Source organism: Phascolarctos cinereus, unplaced genomic scaffold (assembly GCF_003287225.1).
Source record: "Phascolarctos cinereus isolate Bilbo 61053 unplaced genomic scaffold, phaCin_HiC Scaffold_9;HRSCAF=440, whole genome shotgun sequence".
Classification (NCBI taxonomy): domain Eukaryota; kingdom Metazoa; phylum Chordata; class Mammalia; order Diprotodontia; family Phascolarctidae; genus Phascolarctos; species Phascolarctos cinereus.
Window position 1 is genome coordinate 28,655,696 of NW_027556402.1, and position 17,484 is coordinate 28,673,179.

A 17,484-nucleotide genomic window follows, 5' to 3' on the forward strand; every position below is an offset into this window, starting at 1 on the left:
TTTGGGGCTGAGGCAATCAGAAAACTTTCTGAACACAGAAAAGGGAGAGTGTTTTGCAGAAAACCTTGTTCTTGTCAGAATATAGTTCAAGCCTGAAGTTGGCTTTACAAAATGTGTTGGGGCAGTGGGTTCCCTATGTTTGTGGAGTTGCATATGGCTAATGTGAACAGGTGTGTGAGTCCTTCTGAGTGTTCCTCAGGTAGTCAGGGTTGACAAACTCAAATAATGCCTGAATTTCACTGCTTTCACTGAGAAAACAAACACAGCATGCTCTTTGAAGCTTTTCTTGACTAATGTTCAAATTCAATTAACACTTAGCACCTACAAAGTGCAAGGCTCTATGATAAATAATGAAGATATAAAGAGTACAGATAGACCCTGTTCTCAAGAAGCTGACAATTTAATCTAAGTGGAGGAAGACCATGATACGAGGGAGAGAGAATGGAGAAGGCCGGGCAAAGTGCTACAAGAAACTTGAAGAGGGATAGATAATTTTTTGGGTGAGGGGTGAGACGTGATGGTTTGTGGAGGGAAGGCAGATTTTCTGATGGGAATGGCATCTAAGTTTGATTTAAAGGAAAGGAGGGACTTGAAAACTGACAGAGGTGGGAAGTCCATTGTAGGCAGAAGGGATGGTGAAAGTAAAGATTCAGAAAGCACTAACAGGAAGCATGCAGTTCAGTATGTAGAATGTGTAAAAGCAGGGAGGGCTGGAAAAGTCAGGCATGGATAGTGAAGAGTCCACAAGGTTGGCAGCCTGATTTTGGGGTAGCCAGTTCCTAATCTGTTCCCTCTCCCTCTGTCTTGCATCCCCCAACCCTGTTCTTCATCCTAATAGCTGCATCCTTTCCCAAGCCATCACGCTTGTACTGGCAGTCTCTCCTCCCTTCCACATCTTGACCTCTTGGGGAATTAGTTCAATTCTACAACGTCTTCTTCTTTTGATACCCTCCCCTCCCCTGGATAAAAACCATCTGAGATTTAAATAATTAGACTTTCCAACAAAGTGATCATCACCCTTGTATGCCTCATCTTTGGGATACACCTCTGTACATTTAAGGGAAGGTGGTTCCCCCTGCTTTTTTTCATTGTGACCTTGTTTTGGGTGTTTTTGGTAAATTTTTCAGAGCAATCTTCTATCTTCAGTACATACTACTAAGTATGTTCACATTCTTTGTTCTCTTCAAACATTCACAAGCATTTTATAATCAAAGAGCTGTGGTTACAGCACCAAAAGTTGAAAAGACTACCCATTCTAGACTCTCGTGGTTAAAAATTAGAAATGTTACTTCTCTTAACAATGGCCCAACATACAACAAAGCCAGCAAAAACTTCAAAGAAAAGAACCATTTAAATCAAGGTTTAATAAGAAATTCACAAAAAAGAAAATTAAGAGTTATGACAGGTTGTTAGCACATCAAAAAAAAATACTAGATCTCATAATATATAATAAATAACTATTTGAAGTGAGAGCAGGGCTGATTGGCGACAATGTTTTTGTGTCTGCCTCAAATGCTGAATTCTGCCCCAAAGCAACGTGTCTCCAACCCACTCCCATGGTTTGACAGCAGTGTATGAAGACAGGCCGGTCAACCCGTTTTCAAGGCCTGCCTGTGAATGTCTTCTGAGTCTTCCTGAGCACTTCAGTCTGAGCGAGACTCACTTACCTCCAGCTTTCTCACCTATGGGATATGGCATTCCTGATAGTTTTTCAAAACTTGCCACAATGAGAAGTGTTGAGAGTCATTTCTCCACGGGCAAAGCAAAACTAGGAATTCCTTGAATCTGTGACTTTTGGGAGAATATGCTACTGAAAATGGTGCTCTTTGGCGTTCTATTGCAATTGAAATGCAAGCAGAATGAGGAAAGGTCAAAACATTCCTCCTAAGACCATGCAGGGAAACCTCTATGCTTAAGTAAAAGTGGGGTCTCTCCCCCCAGTCACTCAGTATCTAGCTTTACTACCTACAGATAGAAAATAGAATCTTTAATAAATATTTGTGAACAAATAAATACACATTATTCAATGGTTAAGCCATTTTATAATGCAGGTTATCTTCATGAAAAGCTGTCAAGTCAGTAGGCAGAGCAATATTTGGGCTCATGCTCCAGGAAAGTTCTTCATCCTACAGCTTAAGAGAATGAAACATAACTGGCAGCAAAATGGCAAAACTCTTTACATTTAGTAACACTTGTACTGGTTTTATGACAGACTGAACTTATTAGCAAACTAGAGCCAGTGATGAAAGTTTGCTTAAAAAGTATTTCATTTCCTAACATGAAAATATGTTTTGCACATGTATAATCTATATGAAATTGTTTGCCTTCTCAAGGATGGGGGCAAAGGAAGGGAGGGAGGGAAAGAATTTGGAACTCAGAAATTTTAAACAAACAAATGTTAAAAAGTGTTTTTATATATAACTAGGGGGAAAATAAAATTAAAAAAATAGTATTTCATTTCCTTAAGAACTAAAACCAGATGTTATACCCAGGAAAAGGACAGGTTAGCCAGCAGCCTGATGGACAGGAAATACTAAACCTGGGCTTTTAATCAAGAGCCTGTCAAAGAGGGTCAGTAAAAAACGGTTTTCCTAATTCTCTGCCTTTGGACACCATCTGACCAAGATTCCTGGCTCATTCCTAAGATTTCCAACTGGATGAAATACCAAATAACACAAATGTTCTCCTAACAAGAAATCAAGCCCCTTTTTGTTTACTATAAAATAAATCCATTAAACAGTCAAATTTTAAAATCAGAAATATGCCATCTTTAGCTTAATATGACTGATTGAGCTTCACTAGCTTTGTACAACATTGCTACAAGTATTCTTTAAATGCAGCCTACTGCACTCAGAATAGTGCAAACATGTTTTACTTTTGTAAACATCTGAGAAATTTAAATCATCCAGTAAAAAAAAAAAGTAAAATAAATTTTTTTTAGTATAAAGTGGAAATATCCTTCATTTTGAAAAAAATAATACCGAAAGTATTCCAATTTTCTCCTTACAGAAAAATTCAGTAGGATAATCTTATTGTCTAACTTTGAAAAAGAAATGAATGCAAATTACTCTAATGTAACTTTAAAAATCACTCAGATTTTAAAAAACAACAGATTTCAGGTGTTCTGGCACTTGTTTTAAAATCATTTCTCTTTTGGAAACTTTAAGTTGGAACAAGACTCCAATAGTGCTTAAAACTTTGTTAAAATGACAGTGTCAGCATTCACCTTAGTAGTGAGAATTCCTCATGGAGCACATCTGAAGATGTGCTTATTCAGAGCATCGTACAGTTAATATTCAAATAAGAAGCCAGCTGTAGTCATAGCCTGTTCCAAGATGATCATACCAAAACTCTAGGTAGCTGTCTTTACTTTTGGGAAGGATAGAACTGTTGATGGCAGGCATTCAAGTCACATGCAGTCAACCACGTTACTGGATCCGTGGCCCACATCACGGATCTGGGTACTTAAACAGGAACACACGGCTACGCCTGCTCCAGCCCTGCAGTGAGACACTGATCCTACCAGCTCCCACCTGGAGGCGTAAAAAAGAAACCGTATTATCTTCACAAGTCTCTTTCCCCCCACTCTAAAGTAAGAATGATCCGATTACAGAAATCATAGGACTGAGAGATGTTGTCATCCAGCATCTTCATTTTACAGATTAAAAAACTCAGGTCTAAAGAAAAGTCACAGAGAACATCTGAACTAGAGTGAGTCTGACTCCAAATCCAGTGTGTTTTCCATCACACCATAAAAAGAATCCTTTCTGAGTGGCTGTTTTTGATTCACAGTAAATTCTGATGGCAAGAGATAGTTATAATTTAAATTCTTTTTAAGCCCCAATAAACCTTAGCACTATGTAAATACTTAATAGGCATTCAAAAAATAATTGTTAACTGTTACTAGTGAAAAATGAAATCGTATGAATGAGTAGAAAGAATGATTAAAACAGAAAATAAAAATCCTTAAAATTCAGTTAGGAGGAAAAAAATCAAGCTGAGATTCTGGAATTACAGAACACACACACAGACACACACACACACACACACACACACACACACACACACACAAATTACCTGTTCACCACTGGATCAAAAGCTTCCACAGTATTCAGGTATGCATTGCCATTATGACCACCAACGGCAAAAATTTTGCCCATCACTGTAGCAATACCCACACCACCCCTAGGAGTAGTGAGCTCTGCTACATATTCCCATTTGTTGTTTCTAGGGTCAAACCGTTCAACTGAACTAAGAGGAGAATTATCATCAAATCCACCTATAAAGAGAAAACATTCAAATGCTTAAATGAGCTTGATAACGTTTATAACTTGATTTTTACTAGAGCTAATCAGTGGTCTCATAATAACACTGATAATAATAGCTGACATTTATAGTGCTTACTACGTGCCAGGCACTGTGCTATGTGCTTTACAATTATTATCTCATCTGATTCTCACGACCCTGAAAGATAGATGCTATTATTATCATCTTCATTTTAGAGATGAGGAAACAGAGGCAAACAAGTTAAATAACTTCCCCGGGATCACACAGTTAATAAGTGTCTGAGGATGAAATCTGAACTCAGAGGTCTTCCCGACTCCAGGCCCAGCGCTGTATCCGCTGTGCCACCTAGCTGCCCCTAAAACACTGCTAACTGAGATTTATGGAAAAAACCCAGACATTATCCCTATATCAAACCAGTTAACCAGGGGAAAACCCACTAACATGCCTACAGATTACAGAAGAACAGAAACTGAACTAGAAAAGCCTTTAGAGAATACTTAGGCTAGTCTTTTGAAAAGGATAAAGTGATGGGGGGTTTTTCTACCATGGCTGAACACTAAGACAAAGACTGAATATAATGGTTACGGCTTCTTTGGAATATCAGCCTGGAATAATGAGTGGAGTACTAACACTTGAAGTCAGGAAGACACAGATTCAAATTTTCCTTCTAACATCCATTAACTGTGTGACAATGAGTAAATGCCTAATCTTCTTCAGTCTCAATCTCCAGTATCTGTAAAATGGGATAACTACTTATTTTTTAATCTTACAGGTTTGCCATAACATGTGTAATGTACTGTGTAAACTTTAAATTGCTATATATTCGTTTATTTTTCTCTTAAGACTAAGACCACAATATAGATGAAATGAGGCATTTTGCTTTGTTCTGGGTTAAACACCCGAGAAGAAAAATGTACTACAGTTTTTTAAAATCTAAGGAATATCTAAAAGTTCACAGACTAATAATTTAAATAAATTTCCTCCCTTATCCTGAATGAGCTAGGTTGGTCAACATTACTACAATTAAATACATGACAATTTCTGCCCAGCCTGTAAGTTTTATACAACATATCCTGGATGATGGATAATTTACTACTTGACATTTCAAAGGATGAAATATTTAGATAACTAAACAATTCTCTCATCCACCAAAAATAAATTCTTCTTTTTAAGCTCCTTTTCAAACTGACTGAATCATAGTTCTCCTGTGACTAACTCTTCCCAGTAAATTACTTTCTTTAGACTTTAGTAATGATATGTTCAATCTAGGTAACTGGGTCATCCACAGAAGAAAAATTGATAGTTAACTTTTATTTTGGAGACAACTGGGGTTAAGTGACTTGACCAGGGCCACACAGCTAGTAAGTGGCTGAGGCCAAATTTGAACTCAGGTCTTTCTGACTCCATGGCTGGTGTTCTATCCACTATATTAACTAGTCGCCCCAATAGTTTAACTTCAGCAATAGTCAACTAATAGCTATTGCGTATAAGTTTAATTATTGCTAATCAAAAGTGTTACTATTAACTGTGTTGTCTTTCATGAAGCTACAGAGTTTTAGCTTGGAAATATAAATAACCCTGCAATAACAGAAGGACAGTGTGATATGGAGGAAGAAATTCTGGAATTAGAAGCAGAAAAACTGTAGCTCAGTGCTGGGTCCACTATGTAACATCTGTGTGTCCTTGGCCAAGTCACTTTTCTGTTTTAATCATTTGTAGAAGGTTAAAATACTTGTACCACCTAAAGTTCACAAGGGTGTTCTGAAAATCAAATGCAATAATATATGTAAAGTGATACACAAACTTAAGTTTTTCAAAAATAAAATTTTAATGTAATTGTTTTTATTTCACTTACATTTCCTAATGTATCTCCTGCCTCCTCCCATCCTCCCTGCTCTCCCTTGCTCCCACCCCCACCCCACCCTGCCAATCCTTTTAAAAATGAATAAAAGGTCAGCAAAACCAATTAACACACAGTTTGTTGCTACAGTATATAGTGTTTCATACCCACAGTCCTCATCCTCTGGAAAAAAATAGGAAAATTTGTGTTTTTATTATTTATTAGGTAAGGAGTCCAAGAGTTTCAATGGAAATTTAACAGTAGCAAGAATAAGAGGTTGACTTCAAAAGAACAAACAGTTAAGGTTTTTTGGGAATAGAAAGAAGATTAGATAAGAGAAGAAAGTAATGAAACTACAGGATTTAAATACGGCAGGAGGATATGGTCAAATGTTGACTTTAAAGAATAATGGTGAGAAGAAAAATACTCTGGCAATAGTACTAATTATTTGTATTTTTTCATCACAACTATCTTTCAAATTGTTTCTAACTTGCTCAATCTCCACGTGCTTCTTTTAAAAAAATATTTTTCAAGACATATAAAGTCTCTTACAATTATTTTCTCCCACAATCTGTCTTTTTTGCAATTCAATTTTATAATATCTGCTTGGTACACATATACTTAATGATGTTAGTTTACTGTCCATGGGCCATTAGACATGATATTACTTCTGCTGATCCCTCATTAAATCACTTATTTTTACTTCTGTCCTACCTGACATTATGGTGGCAACTTCTGCCTGAAGCAAATTTTACCCCAACCTTTCATTTCTAAGCAGGTTTTAAACATTTTCTGGTATGTAGCAAAGAGCTGAGCTTTATTTTCTAATTCACTCTGCCATTATCTTTCACTTGAGAATTAAATCCATTCACATTTAAGGTTTTAATAGGCTGTGTTTTCTTTCATTTAATTCAACAATAATGCTTTTTGTCCCACCTCCTTTCTAAGTATTATACATATGATATACATTATTTAATGCACACTTATATAAACTTGATCTCAGTTTCTCCTCTAATTCCCTCCTGTTTATCTCTGCCCTATCCCAACTCATTTGAGTTTACTTCAAATTTACTTTACTTCTTTTTTCTTTCTTTTACTTGTTCAATCTTCCCTCTGAGCCCTGATAAAAATAGCGTTCAGAATCCTCCCTGCCACAGTCCTATTGAATAATGTTCACTTCCTTTCCAAAGAAGTATTCACTTACCAAATTATTCCTTGTTTTTTTTCCCATTCTAGTCCACTCTTAAGTCTAGTCATCCATTCTTACACATTGTTTCTAGAGTGTCTATATTATTCATGCGAAGTAAAGTTTCTGGGGGAATAAAAGCCTTGCTGTCTCTATTCATCTATTAACATGATAACAGATCACATGCCTTCCTTTTCTATTTTTTTTTTGTTTTATATATATTTTAGGGGCCTTTTTCTGATAAGCCCGACTTCTTGAAGTCTAACCTCAAAAAGGAGCAGTATGTCAAGGTGTGGTAAAGGTGTGTTCCCAAGTTGCAGACCTTGGTCCTACTCCATCCCTTACATTTATTGCTTACCATAGGCCAATATGGGCTTCCTTTGGACTTGTTTCTGACCACCCTGAAGCCCCAAATAACCCTTTCTTATAAGGTGGGATGCATCCTATTTTTATGGTATAAATATATTCTGTGTTGTGCTATAAAAAAAGTAAATTATTTCAAAGACATGGATATACTTATGTGGACAGTGAGGATTTATAAGATGCAGAGTTGAAGTGAGCAGAACCAGAAGAACAATTTATACTATAATATCAATATTATAAAAATAAACAATTTTGAATATGCTTTTAATGAAAAATGAAATGAGCAGAACAATTTATGTAACAACACTGTAAAAAACAAATCTGAAAGCTGTAAGAATCAATACAATAGCCATTCATGATTCTAGAAGATCAATAATAATGCTGTTCATTACAGAGCAATGACAGATTTAAGTGAACGGAACTTGCAATTTCTTGTGAGTGAGGTGGGTTAAGAAAAAGTATACAAATAAGGAGGAAGAAATAATGAAGAGTGTTCAACAAACACACAGAGGCACAGGCATACAGAGACAAAACCAGTTTGGTGTATAAATATATCTAATTTTAACAGCTAACCAAGCAGAGATAGGGAGTGGGTACTTAGCAGGGAGGATAAGAGGGGAGGTAATAGTCACAAATAAAACAAACTTGCTAATCTTGAAGAGGGGAATAAAAGGAAGGAGGAAAAAAAAGAACTATAATCTGAGGGGGTGCCTTACATTGTCTCTTAGGTCACTGGGAAAAGGCTAAATAAGTTAGCTGCAGTACATGAATGTAGAACCTATTGTAACATAAGAGATGATGAAAGACACATTTTTAGAGAACCCTAGAAAGTATGAACTGACTCAGAGAATTAAGGAAGCAGATTTATAGGACAATTTTATAGGACAGCAACATTATAAAGAAATGCAGTCCCGAACAACTTATGAACTCCAATGAATGCAACGATAGATATTTTTTTCCAGAGGATCTACGATGAAATATATTACTTCCTGAAAGGAAGGGTAACAGACCCAAGGTACAGAGATACTTTTTAAAAAAAAATATGGCCACTGTGGAGTTTTTTTGTTTGACTATATTTGTTAAACGGGTTATTTTTCCTTTCCTAGCCTGCATTTTTAATTGGGATGAGGACTTGTCTATAGTAATGCCCAAAAAAGGCTGTAACAACATTGTTAAAAGGCACATAAGAGACCAGGCCAAAGTTCAGAAGAAAGCTCAAATAAGCAGCAGGAGAGTTTTGAAAGTAACCTGTAAAATTTATTATATTAATAACTTATTTTCAAAGTAAGCAGTATGAAATGGAGATTCACAGTTTCATACAGAATCTTCTTTTAGTGGTCAGTGTTTTTCTGACTTAATTATCTCAATACTCTTTGAGGATATTCAAGTTCTGAAGTGATATAGGTTTCTGAATGTTAGCTCTATTATAATATTCATCCAATTTCTCAAATAAACTTACTTTTCCAGGCTTCTGTAGATTTTTGTGTTTATATTTTAAAGTTTCTACTCAGCTCTAGTCTTATTCTCATTACTGTTAGCATTAATAAAGTCATTACTATTAGCAATCATATTAATAATATAAGTATGGTATCAATAAGAATAATGAATAATTTTTGTTTAAATATATTATGAACAATAATACAAACAATAATGATAAGTGTTACAGAATTACTATCTCCTAGGCTAGATTTTTGGGCACCTCTAGATCTACAATAATTTTTATGCTGGGCAATGTCTTCTTTAGATTACTTTCCCCAACTGCCTTAGGTTCCTGAATTGGGACTTTGTGCCAGGGCCAAGCTCTGCCCTCTACTCTACTTCTGGGTGGTGTGGTCAGCCCTGCTTGGTTTTGGCCTATGTCACTTAGAGTCCTGTGCTGACCTCCACCTCCTGAGCTTAGGAGTCCCTGGATCTTTGAGGTTCAGAGAAACATCTTCAAAGCCCTTCCATGTCATCTCAAGACAAAGTGCTAGAGACCTTGGAGCCTCTGGGTAATTGGGTTATCCAGGTCTGGGCACCGATTGACACTACTCCTAATGGCTTTCCAGGTCTCTCTTCCAGATTTCAACCAACTTGGGACTTTTTTTTTTATTTCGGGGTAGGGGAGAAGAGGGAAATCCCTTACTATTGTTGCCCCCAGACACTGAGCCTTGCAGGCTACATATAGTCTGGTTGTGTTGGGATATTTATTTGCCTGCGATGGTTCTGGCTTTCCTTGTGGCCTCCTTTATTTGCCTATGGGCTTCTGTCTGTGCAGTTCCAGGGCGGAAGAAGTCACTATACTTTCTCATTAGATTCAGTTTGATACAAATAGTATTCAGTTTGGTACAAATTTCAGATGGGTGCTGGGCAATCTAGCTCAGGCAGCCATTGTGAGGTAGCTCCTCCCACTCGGTCCCTCACCTGACCTTCCTCCTCTTGCTAGAATGCTGAGGTGAACAACAATTATCTGGGTCATTATAACTGCTCAGAGTACTTCCTTTTTGTGCTCTTTTTATTTGCCTTATAGAGTCACACAGAGTAAAATTACTTTGATAAGCCATTCCTTGGTCCCATGAATTGCTTAGTTGTCATTTCTTACTCTATAATCATATTCCATTAAATTCATATGCCACAATATGTTCATTCCCCAACTGAGAGGTAGTGATTTTATTTCCAGTTTTTTGGTAGCACAAGTGTTACAAAAAATACTTTCAGGCCTTTATGCCTTCTTAGGATATGTATGGCCAGTAGAGAGACTCCTGGGTCAATGGGTATACAACAGTAAAGTGACTTTGTCTAGCCTAGTTCCCAATTAATACGCCCAAAAGACGGAACTGATTCACAACTCCACCCACAAACTAAGGATGCTTGTCTTCCCACAGCCTCAACAGAATTTCTTATCTCCTTCTTGATAACTTTGTCAATTTGACAGATGTGACATGAAATCTAGTTGTTTGAATTTGCCTATTTCTTACTAGTAGTGATTTGAAATATTAACCACCTTCCCCATGAAGCCTTTCCTGATTCCCTCAAATGTCCTTATTTCTGTCAAAAGCAGAAGCCTCCTTCCAATCTCCCAAATCTAAAACCACAGCATCATCCCAAACTCCTCACTCTTCCTCAACCCATGTGTCTAATCAGTCACCAAATACTGCCACTCCTCCCTTCCTAACGGCTCTAGCATCTGATCTCTTCTCCTAATCACAGAGCTACCACCTCTCACCTAACGTATTTCAACAGCCTCCAAAGGTCTCTCTGCTTCTCCAATCCATTCTAAACACTGCAGCCTACCTAGCTTTCCTCAAGCACAGATCTGACCACTTTACTTCTCTACTCACTCAACTCCAGTGGGTTTCTATTGCCATGAGATAAAATATAAACTCTTCTGTTTAGCTTTAAAAGACCTATATGACCTGGCTCCAATCTGTCTTTCCAGCCACATTAGACATGACTCTCCTCCCTCGTCCTTTGTGACCAGAGGAAGCTTTTTCACACAACACTCTACCTTCTGTATGCCCTTTGCACTGGCCCTCCCATATCCTCGGATGGCATTTCTTCCTCACCTCAGCTTCAGAGCCCCCTCTTCAAGGCATAGCTTAAGCTCCATTTTTCTATATGAAGTCTTTCCTGCTAGTACCCACCCTACTAAACTACTTTGTAGTTAAGCACTTTGCATCTGTTTTTGCTGATTCTCTTGATATGTGTAGTGTATATGTTTATACATGCATTTCTCACCCCACTAAAATGTAAGCTTCTTGTGAATGTCTATTGTTTGTACTCACATGCCCAAAGCCAGCAGTGTACCTGAGGGACTGATTTCCCCCTCTGAACAATCTTACATGTTTTGTAGGTACTGGGTACAATGTTTCCTCCAATGGACTCATGAAAGGCAGGCTCTTTTAGTTTGAATCCCCAGCACCAAAAACAATGCTGGCACTAAATGTCTGCCAACTGATCTATATATACACACACACACACACACACACACACACATACACACACACACACATATATACATATATATACACACACATGCATATATATACATATATATACATACATATATACACATACATACATATACATATATACATATATACACATATATATACATACATACATATATACATATATACACACATATATATACATACATATACATATATACATATATACACATATATATATATATACATATATACGTGTATATATATATCTCAACTCCTTACAGGTCTTAGACGTCAGTGCTTTCAGATAATTTTCTATCATAGAATTAATAACAATTTCTTAGTTTTGATGGGACTCCGTTTACCCTCTGTTTGGTTTATCCTTGAGCTCTCCCAGACACTTTGTTGCCATCTGCTCCATCCTTCTTGATCAGTTCACTTGATGTAAATGGATGAATGGGGGGAAAAAATTGGCTAAGCACCAGGGATACAAAAAGAAAACACACCCTCTTCTCAAGGAATTCATATTCTAATGGCCGAGATGAGACTCAACCAAAGTTTCAGCTGGAAGAGTCCTTAGAGGGCAGAGCAAAGCAGACAGTAATTCATCTTCTTTAGTGTAGTTTCCAATGATGAAATCATATTGGTTTATGATGTGGAATGACCTGACAGTGGGCCTGACTCAGGACAGTCCCCTGGCAGTTTATAACAAAATGAGACACCGAGGACATTCCACTTAATAACAAGAGACCTACTTAGCTATACCAGGAGGACAGTCCACAAAGACAGGCACTGAGGACACCCCAAGGTGAGTCAGCTGAGGGAAGCTCCCCTGCCTTGGCTGGTTGCAGTGGACCTCCTTTTAGCTGCTGTACTTAGGCAACCAGAAAGGCATGTAACAGCCTAAGGGAGGGTTTTATATTTTTTAAAGGAAAAACTAGCTTAACTTGCATGGGGCTAGGTTGGAATACTGCTCTTCCACAAAGGACTGTGGAATCAAGAACTTTCTTTCCTGGGTCTTTACTAGCTATGGGTACTGAGAACATAGGGGCTTAATATCAGTCACCAGCACAGTTTGGTCCCTCTCTAGCTACTACCTCAGTGCTTTTTCCTATCTAGAGCTGGGAAATTTCAGAGGTGACTGTAACTGGGTTTGTACCATCCTCCCTTCCCTTGGCATGGAAGCCTGGCTTTATGTGACCAAGACTCCTCTCCCCTGCATGTCACAGTCGGTCACCTTTTTCAGGGGATGGTCAGTCCCTTCTGTGATGTTATAGGGTTTGCTTGTTGATTTTAAAAGTCAACAATATTTCATCTAAAGCTACAAGTCACACACAACCACCAACTGAAGAAGACTATTGCTATCTTTCTGTTAAGGTTGAAGTGGGTAAAGAAAGAGTTCAGAAACGTTCACATATGCAACAGTGCCATCTTCTTTAAGGCGCTCAACGGTTCTTTAGAAATGATTACCAGAAATCTAGGTCTTACTATTTTTGAAATATTATTTGAAAAAGAGAACTGATTTTGTGAGATTACTATCTTTATAAAAAGAGGCAGCAACTCTACTCAAAGTTGCATTTTATTGTTAAGATAACTGTCTATAAAACAGAGTATATTAGGAGAAGGAGATCTGAAGATATAAGAAATAGCTCTAACCTGAAGGAAAGAAATAAAAGAACCAATACTTAGCTCCTCCCTATTTAGCTTAACAACATTTAGAGAATGATTCTGAAACATCATCGTTATTCTTACTACATGAAATTAAAATGATAATTATGAAAAGGATTTACTACTTACCCACAACATATAAGCAGCCATGAAGCTCACTAACACCATTGCCTGCTCTTCGCTGACCCATCTCTTTAACTTCTATCCATTTATTCAAATGTGGGTCATATCTCTCCACACTAGACAAAGAGGCCAGCCCATCATTGCCTCCCACAGCATAAACATAGTTCTAAATTTTAAAATAGAAATTAAGGCTAGCTTTTGAATTGATTCTACATATTGCCAGTGATATACCTATAATGTATATACAAAAGTAATTATTTTATAATATGATGTTATAAAGAGATGTCATGGCATTCAACATTGAAACACACAAACACTGGTTTTATCTGATTGATTTTGAAGAACTGAAGAATTCCAAAGAACAGGACAATCTGTAAAATGTTTTTAACCTAGTAGAGCAGTATCTGGAACCCACCAAGCTTCTGGATTTAAAGGATTATCAATGTCAACCATCTTGATGAGCAGTCCAATGCTTACAAACATAACAATGTATTTAACAGTAAATATTTTAAAGACAGAATTTCATGCCAGTGTTTATAAACACGAGATAATCTACCCTGCAACTGGGCACAATGATAACAATTCAACAGAAAAGTCAAAAGACAACTTACTATCAGAGCTACAGAGCCAACCCCTCCTCGGGGAGTATTCATTGGCGCCACCCCACTCCACTGATCAGACTCAATGTCGTATCTCTCCACATCATTGAAGCAGGTATTGTCATCTAACCCTCCTATTGCATAAATTGGACCTCCGAGAGAGGCCAAGGCAATTCCTCGTCTACAAAGGCAACAGAATATATCATTAGCACATGGGTAGTAAGAAAGTGAGAAAACAGTTTTCAAATGCAAACAAGTGGTCAATGTGCTATTTCCCCATTAGTGATTCCATTATTAATATCCTCCTCGTTATTTATAAACTCACTAATTTGTAAGATATATGGTCATCCCAACATTAAACAGACCATTTTTCTATAAGACATTTACTAAGACTGTTACTTCCAACAACCATTTCCTCCTAATAAATGATGACGTCTACAGCAAGGAAAGAAGCATTTATACAGCATTTACTATACGCCAGGCGTTGCACCAAGCACTTAACAAATATTACCTCATTTGATCTTCACAGCAATCCAGCAAAGTAGGTACTGTTAGTATCCCCATTTTGCAGCTGAAGAAACTGAGGCAAAGAGAAGTTAAGTGACTTGCTAAAGGTCACACAGCTAGTAAGTGCCCGAGGCTGGATTTGAACTCAGGTGTTCTTGACACCAGGGCTAGTACTCTATTCAATGTACCACCTACCTGCCTAGATTTGAATCCTAATGATAGGGGTTAAAGAAAAAAAAACAGAACTTCAAATGTCTGTGGCGCTCAAAAGCATAAGGGAGCATATTATGAGACAAATAAATGGAGAAAACATTTGTTAAGCACTTACTATGCATCAGACACGTACAGAGTGCTGGAGATAGAAATACAAGCAAGTAGCTCCTGCTCTCAAGCAGCTTACACTCTGATGTGGGAAGACAAAACATAAAAGTGATTGGCACTGGGGGTGGGGGTGGGGGGACACACTGGCTTGTTTCTGAGACAGCTAGGACAGGCAGGTGGAAGCCTGGGTCCAAGCAACTAAGTAAGGTGAAAAGCTCATTAATCGCACGTGGTATGGTTTCCAAGGGCAGAGGCCAAGTTTTCTGCAGGTTTGATGGCTGGAGAGCAGACAGAATGGTTTGAAGATGGCCAGGAATTACAACCACAGGTTGTACAGTTCAAAACCTTTCTTAATCAATGACTGGCTTCACATGTATGTGATTCAGTTAATTAATCTCTCCCTACTTCTTCATAAAAAAGATAAAATCAGTCAGAAAGTTTTTATGAAATATCTACTCAAGGCACTGTGCTATGTCACATATTTAATCTACTTCAATTTTATTCCCTAGTGAAGAATGCCTATTGACATTTACCACCTTAAGGCAACGCTCTGCAACTGGTGGGACCCGGATACATGCAGGGTTATTGTGTGTAATTCTTGAACACATAAGAAAAATAACAATTGCCTATTATGTTTATCACCAAAAAAAATATGTAGTATGACACTGCAGAATAAGGAAGCACACCTTTTGTAGACTAATTACGCTGAATGTGTGTATATGTATAAGTGTATGTATGAATATCTCTCAAGAGTTGCTTTGAGTTTGAAGAGTTTCACCTACGTATTCATCCAAAAAAAAAAGTTAGTGAAAAATGCCTGTTGGGAAGACTGTGACGCGCAGTTAACAGACAGCCTACCAAGCTCATCCATCACTATATGCAACATGGTTGCAAATAAACTAGCCGGGTCCAGAACTAACCAGTAGAAAACAAGAGATTGCTTTTCAGAAACTGCAAAGTTCATTGACTGACCCCCGAATTCTTCCTGAACCAAAGGTACATTTTTAAGCAATTCAATTAAATATGCATATATGGATCACATACTATGGATCAGGTACTGACTACGTGCTTGATATACAAATATCTGGGCTTTTAAATCATATTATTTTTAAAGTTAATAAGAATTTATTTTATCTCTTCCAATGTACTTCATTCCTTGAAAGGAAAAAAAAAAGAAAAGAAAACCCAAACCCTTGCAAAAAATATTCATAGTCAAGCAAAACAAATACCTTCATGGTTCTCTGGAATTGTGGCTGGCCATTGCATCAATTAGTCTTTCAAAGCTGTTTGTTTTTACAATGTGATTATTACTGTATGAACTGTTAGCCTAGTTCTGTCCTTTTCACTTGGCTTCCTAGGACTCTCTGAAACTGTTCTTTTGTCATTTGTTATGGTGCAATAATATTCCATTACATTAATGAGCCATTATCTGTTCAATTTTTTCCAAACCCTTTTTGTTTCTAGCTCTATGCTACTACAAAGAGTGGCTGTAGACATTTTTGTACATATGGTTCCTCTTTCTTTAATTTCTTTGGGGGCGTAGCATCATAAAAGTATCTCTGGGTCAAGAGTATGCAATTTAGTGATTTTGTGGGCATGATATAAAATTGCTCTCCGGAATACCCAGATCAATTTACATTTCCACTAACAGCGCATTAATGTGCTTATTTCCTCTCAGCCCCTCCAATATTTGGCTTTTTAAAAAAATCACCTTTACCAATCTGATGGGTGTGAGATGGAACCCTAGATTTGCCATAATTTGTATTTATCTAATTATTAATGTTTTGGAGTATTTTCTAATATGGCTATTGATAACTTGGATTTCTTCTTTTGAAAAGTGCTTGTTTACATCTTTGGCACAGCTGACTGACTGACTCTGACTGTCTACCAAACTGGGAAACACTACTTTATTCTAATAAAATGGCATCAGTTCTATACATGCGTTGGAATTTTTTATTAGAAAAATTGGCCCAAATGATTCCCCCACCCCCAGTTAAATGTTTTCCTTCTAACTTTACCTACTACATTGGTTTTGCTGCAATAGAAATAGTTCTTCATATTCTTTTATATTCTGCGACCCTCTCTAGTCTTAGTGTGGTCATGAAGTCTTCCCCTACCTATAGATCTGAAAGGTAATTTCTTTCTTGCTCCTCTAATTTGCTTATGATGCCATACTTTGTATTTAAGACATGTATCCATTTGGAACTTGTCTTGGTATACAGAGTGGGATATTAGTCCATACCAAATTTATGCTGTGTTACTTCTAGTTTTCTCAGCAGTTTTTTTCCCTTCTCCCAAATAGAGTCTTTAGGGTTATTGAATACAATGCTGCTAAATTCATTTGCTTCTGTACCTGTAACCTAATCTGTTCCACTGATCAACCTACCTAGCTCTTAGATAAAATATCAAATCATTGTAATGATTACTTTTTTTGTTTTTAGGCAATTAGGGTTAAGTGACTTGCCCAGGGTCAGACAGCTAGTAAGCGTCAAGTGTTTGGTCTGAGGCCGTATTTGAACTCAGGTCCTCCCGACTTCAGGGCCGGTGCTCTATCCACTGCGCCACCTAGTTTCCCCTAAGGATTACTACTTTGTAGTAAAGAGATGTGGTACTAGTTGTCCCTGAGGTAGGAACAGTATCCTAACCCTTTTCCCCATGCAA

General features: G+C 37.4%; 1 protein-coding gene across 2 annotated transcripts in view; it reads right to left on the reverse strand.

Annotated features, from left to right (window-relative positions):
• Positions 1-1,344: 1,344 nt before the first annotated feature.
• Positions 1,345-17,484, reverse strand: part of KLHL8 (kelch like family member 8) — a 46,451-nt gene continuing 30,311 nt past the window's right edge. For both annotated transcript variants that reach the window (XM_020988327.2, XM_020988326.2), the window contains 4 exons: positions 14,008-14,176; positions 13,403-13,562; positions 4,078-4,279; positions 1,345-3,533 (listed from right to left, as the gene is read on the reverse strand). In XM_020988327.2, coding sequence (XP_020843986.1) covers positions 3,410-3,533; positions 4,078-4,279; positions 13,403-13,562; positions 14,008-14,176 — 655 coding nt within the window. In that variant the 3' untranslated portion in view covers positions 1,345-3,409. The remainder of the gene's footprint in view (positions 3,534-4,077; positions 4,280-13,402; positions 13,563-14,007; positions 14,177-17,484) is intronic.